The sequence below is a fragment of the Oncorhynchus tshawytscha genome, linkage group LG20, assembly GCF_018296145.1.
Source record: "Oncorhynchus tshawytscha isolate Ot180627B linkage group LG20, Otsh_v2.0, whole genome shotgun sequence".
Taxonomy (NCBI): domain Eukaryota; kingdom Metazoa; phylum Chordata; class Actinopteri; order Salmoniformes; family Salmonidae; genus Oncorhynchus; species Oncorhynchus tshawytscha.
The window spans coordinates 44,059,080-44,068,402 of NC_056448.1; the positions used below are offsets into that span (position 1 = coordinate 44,059,080).

The window sequence follows — 9,323 nt, forward strand, 5'->3', positions numbered from 1 at the left end:
CCATGTCTGTTCTTTACTGTCCCATGTCTGTTCTTTACTGTCCCATATCTGGTCTGTTTCATACTGTCCCATGTCTGTTCTTTACTGTCCCATGTCTGTTCTTTACTTTACTGTCTCATGTCTGTTCTATACTGTCTCATGTCTGTTCTTTACTGTCCCATATCTGGTCTGTTTCATACTGTCCCATGTCTGTTCTTTACTGTCTCATGTCTGTTCTATACTGTCCCATGTCTGTTCTATACTGTCCCATGTCTGTTCTTTACTGTCCCATGTCTGTTCTTTACTGTCCCATGTCTGTTCTATACTGTCCCATGTCTGTTCTATACTGTCCCATGTCTGTTCTTTACTGTCCCATGTCTGTTCTTTACTGTCCCATGTCTGTTCTATACTGTCCCATGTCTGTTCTTTACTGTCCCATGTCTGTTCTTTACTGTCCCATGTCTGTTATTTACTGTCCCGTGTCTGTTCTATACTGTCCCATGTCTGTTCTTTACTGTCCCATGTCTGTTCTTTACTGTCCCATGTCTGTTCTATACTGTCCCATGTCTGTTCTTTACTGTCCCATATCTGTTCTTTACTGTCCCATATCTGTTCTTTACTGTCCCATGTCTGTTCTTTACTGTCCCATGTCTGTTCTTTACTGTCCCACGTCTGTTCTTTACTGTCCCACGTCTGTTCTTTACTGTCCCACGTCTGTTCTTTACTTTCCCATGTCTGTTCTTTACTGTCCCACGTCTGTTCTTTATTGTCCCATGTCTGTTCTTTACTGTCCCATGTCTGGTCTGTTCTTTACTGTCCCATGTCTGTTCTATACTGTCCCATGTCTGTTCTTTACTGTCCCATGTCTGTTCTGTTCTATACTGTCCCATGTCTGTTCTTTACTGTCCCATGTCTGTTCTTTACTTTACTGTCTCATGTCTGTTCTTTACTGTCCCATGTCTGTTCTTTACTGTCCCATGTCTGTTCTTTCTGTCCCATGTCTGTTCTTTACTTTACTGTCTCATGTCTGTTCTATACTGTCTCATGTCTGTTCCTTACTGTCCAGTGTCTGTTCTATACTGTCCCATGTCTGTTCTTTACTGTCCCATGTCTGTTCTTTACTGTCCCATGTCTGTTCTTTACTGTCCCATGTCTGTTCTTTACTGTACCATGTCTGTTCTTTACTTTACTGTCCCATGTCTGTTCTTTACTGTCCCATGTCTGTTCTTTATTTTACTGTCCCATGTCTGGTCTGTTCTTTACTGTCTCATGTCTGTTCTTTACTGTCCCATGTCTGTTCTTTACTGTCCCATGTCTGTCCTTTCCTGTCCCATGTCTGTTCTATACTGTCCCATGTCTGTTCTATACTGTCCCATGTCTGTTCTTTACTGTCCCATGTCTGGTCTATACTGTCCCATGTCTGTTCTTTACTGTCCCATGTCTGGTCTTTACTGTCCCATGTCTGTTCTTTACTGTCCCATGTCTGTTCTTTACTGTCTCATGTCTGTTCTATACTGTCTCATGTCTGTTCTTTACTGTCCCATGTCTGTTCTTTACTGTCCCATGTCTGTTCTTTACTTTACTGTCCCATGTCTGTTCTTTACTTTACTGTCCCATGTCTGTTCTTTACTGTCCCATGACTGTTCTTTACTGTCCCATGTCTGTTCTATACTGTCCCATGTCTGTTGTGTTCTATACTGTCCCATGTCTGTTCTGTTCTATACTGTCCCATGTCTGTTCTGTTCTATACTGTCCATGTCTGTTCTGTTCTATACTGTCTCATGTCTGTTCTATACTGTCCCATGTCTGTTCTATACTGTCCCATGTCTGTTCTATACTGTCCCATGTCTGTTATGTTCTATACTGTCCCATGTCTGTTCTGTTCTATACTGTCCCATGTCTGTTCTGTTCTTTACTGTCTCATGTCTGTTCTATACTGTCCCATGTCTGTTCTATACTGTCCCATGTCTGTTCTGTTCTATACTGTCCCATGTCTGTTCTGTTCTATACTGTCCCATGTCTGTTCTATACTGTCCCATGTCTGTTCTTTACTGTCCCATGTCTGTTCTGTTCTATACTGTCCCATGTCTGTTGTGTTCTATACTGTCCCATGTCTGTCCTATACTGTCCCATGTCTGTTCTGTTCTATACTGTCCCATGTCTGTTCTGTTCTATACTGTCCCATGTCTGTTCTGTTCTTTCCTGTCCCGTGTCTGTTCTTTACTGTCCCATGTCTGTTCTTTCTTTACTGTCCCATGTCTGTTATTTACTGTCCCATGTCTGTTCTGTTCTATACTGTCTCATGTCTGTTTTTACTGTCCGTGTCTGTTCTGTTCTATGCTGTCCCATGTCTGTTCTGTTCTTTACTGTCCCGTGTCTGTTCCTTACTGTCCGTGTCTGTTCTGTTCTATACTGTCTCATGTCTGTTTTTACTTTACTGTCCCGTGTCTGTTCTGTTCTTTACTGTCCCTTGTCTGTTCTTTACTGTCCCGTGTCTGTTCTGTTCTTTACTGTCCCTTGTCTGTTCCTTACTGTCCCGTGTCTGTTCTATTCTTTACTGTCCCGTGTCTGTTCTTTACTGTCTCATGTCTGTTCTATACTGTCTCATGTCTGTTCTTTACTGTCTCATGTCTGTTCTATACTGTCCCATGTCTGTTCTTTACTGTCCCGTGTCTGTTCTTTACTGTCCCATGTCTGTTCTTTACTGTCCCATGTCTGTTCTGTTCTATACTGTCCCATGTCTGTTCTGTTCTTTACTGTCCCATGTCTGTTCTTTACTGTCCCGTGTCTGTTCTTTACTGTCCCATGTCTGTTCTTTACTGTCCCATGTCTGTTCTGTTCTATACTGTCCCATGTCTGTTCTGTTCTATACTGTCCCATGTCTATACTGTCTGGTCTATACTGTCCCATGTCTGGTCTATACTGTCTGGTCTATACTGTCTGGTCTATACTGTCCCATGTCTGGTCTATACTGTCTGGTCTATACTGTCCCATGTCTGGTCTATACTGTCCCATGTCTGGTCTATACTGTCTCATGTCTGTTCTATACTGTCCCATGACTGGTCTATACTGTCCCATGTCTGTTCTATACTGTCCCATGACTGGTCTATACTGTCCCATGTCTGGTCTATACTTTGCTGTCCTGTGTTTTGCCTTCGTCACAGATTAGAACTTCTCTTTGAGAGAAAAAGGCCAAATTGCCTACAAACATTACAAGGTCATAACCTTTTGAACAACGTTTCATCCCATTCTGTTCTTTCCTGTTTGTCTTTTGTTGTGGCAATAGTTATTGTTATTGTCATTTTGTTCTTTCAAAGTGATGGAGGGAAGGTGAGAAGGCATTGACATTCTCTCACTTCGTCTTCCTCTCTCCCTCCCTCTCTTTCTATCTCTCTCCCTCCCTCTCTTTCTGCATTTCTCTGTCTCTCCCCTCTCCCACTCTTTCTATCTCTCTCCCTCCCTCTCTTTCTGCATTTCTCCCTCTCTCCCTGTCTCTCCCCCCTCCCACTCTTTCTATCTCTCTCCCTCCCTCTCTCACTCTCTCTCTTCCCCCCTCTTTCTCTCTCCCCTCTCGCTCCCCCTCTCTCTTTCCCCCTCTCTCTCTCCCCCTCTCGCCCCCCTACCCCCTCTTTCTCTAGGGGGATACCATACGCCATGCTATCAGTCAGACGGTCGGATACAATGATGGGCTACGGCATCCCATGTACAGTCCTCACAGTCTAAATGTAAGTGTACAGTAAATCATGATCATGACAATGTCCGCAAATATGTCATATCGTCGCAATGATGATGGTGACGACAACATTGGTGATAATGACTCCTAAAATCATTTTCATTTTAAAATCCCATTCACCCAGGGTTAGAAAATCCTAGGACCCAAATAGTATTTCTAGAGTTGTATGTTGCACACGTCGTCTCCCTCCACCACCCTTCCTCTGTATCTGAATGCAGTTAGTTAAGGGTGGGGTGATTGTAAAAGAGGACCTGCGGGGTAATCTCTGTTTGCCAGGGCTCCCAAAACCTTTTCAGTGAGCCGCCAGTGTGATCAAACCGTAGAGCAAATATACGACAGGCGAGATTAAGGACGGCCCATGTGATGACAAAGATAAATGTATGGCTTCATATTAACACCCCAGCCATTTAAATGAGAAAGAGCAAGCGAGCTTCATTCCATTTATGAAATGCATTTTATAATACCCCCACAACCATATGAAACGGGGGTTTTTTACTGGTGTATCTGTGTTTTCATTTAACTACTTTGAAATGCTTCTGAGAGCGAATTTGCAGTCCATCTTCTTATCACGGTAATGAAATATGAAACTGGAATTGCCTGCAGCCTTGTACAGATGCGACTATGGTCTTTCCTGATGAGCTCTGATAAGACCCTTCTTCTTCCTGCACCAGACAATCTGAGCTACCGTGGTAAAGATACATTTATTGGTGGAGGATGAGCCGCCGCGACGGAGAGAGAGAGAGAGAGAGAGAGGCGTACTGACTCTTCCTTTCGCTCAACCCGCGACACAGAGAAACATTTGCATTTGCTGTCCACTCTCTAGCAATGAAAGGGGAAGTAGGCTGCGGACTGGTTTTTCTCCATTACAATGTTTCCCGTCTGGTATAAATGGAGACAGCCTCAATGTCTTATGCTTCTTCTCCAGATTAGAACAGGTTTCTGTTTTAGAGGTGTTTTTTTGTTGTGTAATGTTAAATAAAATACCTACATACACGGCTGGTATGTTCATGATGTATTTTCAGAGTACCACTACCTTAAAGAGTACCACTACCTGAAATGTCTTCTTCTTCCTCTATTGGACATGATCAAAACTGACACCGCAACAAAACAAAACACACAAACGTGTGAAAAAACACAAAGCCGCGTCATTATGAGCACTCCCACAACAAGGTGTCGTTTTTTGGGGTTTTCCGGAGTACCCTTTCTTGCTCCAGGCGGTGTAGGCGATGTGCCAACCTCGAGCAGCTTCAAAGTGTAGCGTTTTGCACTCCCCCTCCCCTGCCCTCACCCTCACAATTCCTTATTTAGGTCATGGCTCTCAGTCCATCACAGGTGAAGTGAGGGAAGCATGGCGGGTTGTGTTTGGCTGTATCACATCACTCACAGCCATGCTACGTTGTTTCGAGCTAGGGGAAGTCATCAGGATGGATTGGACAGGGTAGAGGACAGCACACTGGATATGAATGGTATGTCTAAAGACAGCCAGGGTCAGCTGCTCTGTCAAGAAAGAGTGTTGATGCTAAACAAAACCTACTATGAGTTATACAGATATAGTACAATATGTTGATCATGCTAAATATATTTTTTATGTACTATATATTTCTATATTATTTTCAATATATTGAAAACATGTTAATTTTTTCTCATTTATGCAAGGACAATGTTTCAATCTGTGATTTTTTAAAAACATTTTTAAAATCAAATGCCAGGCCAAAACCCTATTCTAACCCATTCCTGACTCGACGATAAGAAAAATCCTCCTCCCGTCACTTCCTTTCAGTGTTTCCCCTTAAAGTTGTTACCCGCGGTGGTGTCCCCTCCGTCTTCATAACTGACACTAGAATTTGCAGCGACAACCACTAAAGCAATCCGATAAGACATTGATTTCACCACTCGCCTCCAATGACCAGGACGCTGGGCAAATTTGTCAGCAAGAGACCCTGTCTGGGGATGTCAGTGGTAATGCAATGGGCTTACCCCGCCGGCAGACACCATGTCTCTCTCTCTCTCTCTGTTTGTTTCCTAGCCCGGCCATGTGTGCGTTGTTGTGGGTATACACTCAATCTGACTGCTGAAAGAGGGAAGCAAGGGGCCTCTTCCAAACCAGATTGTGAAAACAAGCTTTATACTATTGGATGTTCATTTGGATATTGAGTTTCATTAAATTCTAAATGTAATCCACCCTGAACTATGATTGTCAGTTGTGGCTCGGTTGCTTGAAGACCCGATCAAATCAGCCTCCCCAGTTGTAACTTTACCTGTTTTTTAAGAAGTAACCCTTGTACTCTCTCTCTCTGTGTCTCTCGCTCTCTCTGTTTTTCTCTGTTTCTGTCTCTATCTCTCACTCTCTCTGTTTCTCTCTGTCTCTGTTTCTCTGTCTCTCTCTCTGTCTCTCTCTCTGTTGCTCTCTCTCGCTCTCTTTCTCGGTCTCTCGCTCTCTCTGTCTCTGTTTCTGTTTCTCTGTCTTTGTCTTTCTCTGTCTCTGTCTCGCTCGCTCTGTCTCTCTGTGTCTCTGTCTCTGTTTCTGTCTCAATGTCTCTCTCTTTCTCCATCATGTAGGGTAACGGGGGATGGCACGGTGCACCTACTCCCTCCTCAGTGACGTCCCCAAACGAAGGGCCAGGCAGTGTGCACTCTGATACCTCAAACTGACCACCTCACTGATCGTCTCTTTTCCACCTAATATGCTACCGTGCCCTCGACCAATGTGACTGAACCAAACAGAGGCCAAACAGAACCAATCACCTCCCTCGACTGAGTCTAACCCCTCCCCTTCACTCCAGACAATGTCGGCCATTTTGTAAAATCCCATCCAATAACCTTCACAGTCAAGACTGATATGATTGGATACAGCTTTTAGCAACATTTTTCTGAATATAAATATATATTAACTGACAGACTGACGAGTTGGGGTTCTGAATGGGAAGTCTAGAGAAGATAACAGTAGATTTATTCAAGTAAAAACTGAAGACCGTGCATCTCTCTCAACCCTCCAGATCTACTCTTATGGCCCCTTTTTGTTCTCTATTTGGCCAACTAAGACTGAAGGCAACATACATGTGGTCCAATGGGTTTTCTTCTGCCAGTATCACTATACAACTGTTGTGGGGACAGCGGAATCCTTCGAAGTGCCCAACTGACGGAAGGTTGGCTTGCTGCAATGCTTCAATGGACTTAGGATGGCTGCACCTCTAGTGGGCTCTTTTGTTTTTCTGATACTAACATCCCGGATTTAACATTGTTTTGTGGATTGACACGATGAAGGACATTTAAAAACGGCAGCTTGTTGTTGTTGTTGTCATGCTCTTATTCTCAAACATGAGTCCTCTTGCTGAACATGACTTTCTACACCTTTTATTGGACACTGCATTCTGTTTCGAATGGATATAATTCAGTCGTTTGATAGTATTCACTCCGATACTGTCCCAAATTCATATTTGTATGATCATGTGTCACCATATCTATACAAATTACATGTACTAATAGTAATACCATTTGAGCGGTTCCCCGAGAATTGTGTGTCAAAACAGAGCTGTAATGATTTACCTCATGAAAATGACGACGTCACCATTTCAAACAGATTTTTAGTAACTTAGAGTGCTACCTCTTCTTAACCTCATCATTAGCATTACTAGCATCTGACTATTCTAAATCCCCATTTTACGTTTGTTTTACATGTCTTGTAATTAGCTCTTGTACTTTTGATCTTGTTGGGGTGGGGGAGATTGCTGCATTATTGCAACTTTACTAAATGCCAGATTAACGCTTAGCAGTAGTGTTTAGTTAAAGAACAAAAGGTACATTTGAGCCATTCAACCAAACTAGGAGGCCGCTACGGTGCTAGCTTCCCAAAGAGCTAGTCACGCGATCTGTCATTTTATGGGAGTGTATTAATTGAACATGATCCATAAATGTCAGTGGTGGAATTTACTAGAAGCCTGTATGGATGTGAAAGGTGATGTATTTCCCCCAACCCCCATTTCCACTTGTGGGAATACAGGCTGTGGGGGTACAAAGACACATGTACGGTCATACACACCTCACAGTATTCCCACAAGGGGAAATAAGCCACTTTTTATTATTTTTGACATGTAAGAAACATGTATGTTCACCACCAAACAGTGAAACTGTTGTAAATACCCGAAGAACATTTTGAATGTTGCTGATTTTGTTACTTATCCTCTTTAAATATATGAATGAAAAGACAGAGGTCTCAGTTCCCAAACCTGTGTATTTCAGACTCTGTTTCACAGCTATGTTTTTCTTGCTTCACTTCTTTTTCTTTTGTATCATGGCCATTTTGAAACTGAATGAAGTCCTGATAAAAAAAAAAAAATGTTAAAAAAATATTTGTGGCAGTGGTCCTAATGTATTAAATATGTTTACTTTGTAACCGCACTCCGTGGAGGATTCGGACCCCAAACGAGTCCTCTGTGCTAGTTTGTGTAGTTTCAAACACAAAAAAATAAACTTTTGCTTTAATGCTTTGAGTCGCTGTACTTTCTCCTCAGCACACCGAATGATCTCCTCAAGGTAAATGCTTTGAGTCGCTGTACTTTCTCCTCAGCACACCGAATGATCTCCTCAAGGTAAATGCTTTGAGTCGCTGAATGATCTCCTCAAGGTAAATGCTTTTGAGTCGCTGTACTTTCTCCTCAGCACACCGAATGATCTCCTCAAGGTAAATGCTTTGAGTCGCTGAATGATCTCCTCAAGGTAAATGCTTTTGAGTCGCTGTACTTTCTCCTCAGCACACCGAATGATCTCCTCAAGGTAAATGCTTTGAGTCGCTGTACTTTCTCCTCAGCACACCGAATGATCTCCTCAAGGTAAATGCTTTGAGTCGCTGAATGATCTCCTCAAGGTAAATGCTTTTGAGTCGCTGTACTTTCTCCTCAGCACACCGAATGATCTCCTCAAGGTAAATGCTTTGAGTCGCTGAATGATCTCCTCAAGGTAAATGCTTTGAGTCGCTGAATGATCTCCTAAAGGTAAATGCTTTTGAGTCGCTGTACTTTCTCCTCAAGGTAAAGCGGTGTCTAAACTCTTCCAACTCATTGGACCAGTATATAGACTACTGATTCGAACCAACAGTAAGTCATTCCACAATTGTGTAAGAACAACACAAAAAGCCATTCAGTACTAGACAGAGGCACTGGTTGGAGAACATTCCATCACAAACCTTCAAATGACCTTGTGGGACTTTTTCCAAGCCGTTAGGAGAAGTGTTCCAAGCCATTAGAAGAAGTGTTCCAAGCCATTAGGAGAAGTGTTCTAAGCGGTTAGAAGTGTTCCAAGCCATTAGGAGAAGTGTTCCAAGACGTTAGAAGAAGTGTTCTAAGCGGTTAGAAGTGTTCCAAGCCGTTAGAAGAAGTGTTCCAAGCCATTAGAAGAAGTGTTCCAAGCCATTAGAAGAAGTGTTCCAAGCCATTAGAAGAAGTGTTCCAAGCCGTTAGAAGAAGTGTTCTAAGCCGTTAGAAGAAGTGTTCCAAGCCGTTAGAAGAAGTGTTCCAAGCCGTTAGAAGTGTTCCTAGCCGTTAGAAGAAGTGTTCCAAGCCGTTAGAAGAAGTGCCCCAAGCCGTTAGAAGAAGTGTTCCAAGCCGTTAGAAGA

The 9,323-nt window shown here is 42.9% G+C and overlaps 1 protein-coding gene across 3 annotated transcripts in view; it reads left to right on the forward strand.

Moving 5' to 3' along the window:
- The window catches only part of LOC121840214 (pre-B-cell leukemia transcription factor 3-like), a 131,483-nt gene extending 125,004 nt beyond the window's left edge, over nucleotides 1-6,479 (forward strand). For 2 of the 3 annotated variants that reach the window (XM_042302712.1, XM_042302713.1), the window contains 2 exons: nucleotides 3,618-3,704; nucleotides 6,272-6,479. In XM_042302712.1, coding sequence (XP_042158646.1) covers nucleotides 3,618-3,704; nucleotides 6,272-6,364 — 180 coding nt within the window. In that variant the 3' untranslated portion in view covers nucleotides 6,365-6,479. The remainder of the gene's footprint in view (nucleotides 1-3,617; nucleotides 3,705-6,271) is intronic. The other variant, XM_042302714.1, reaches the window with a different exon arrangement.
- The last annotated feature ends 2,844 nt before the right edge of the window (nucleotides 6,480-9,323 follow it).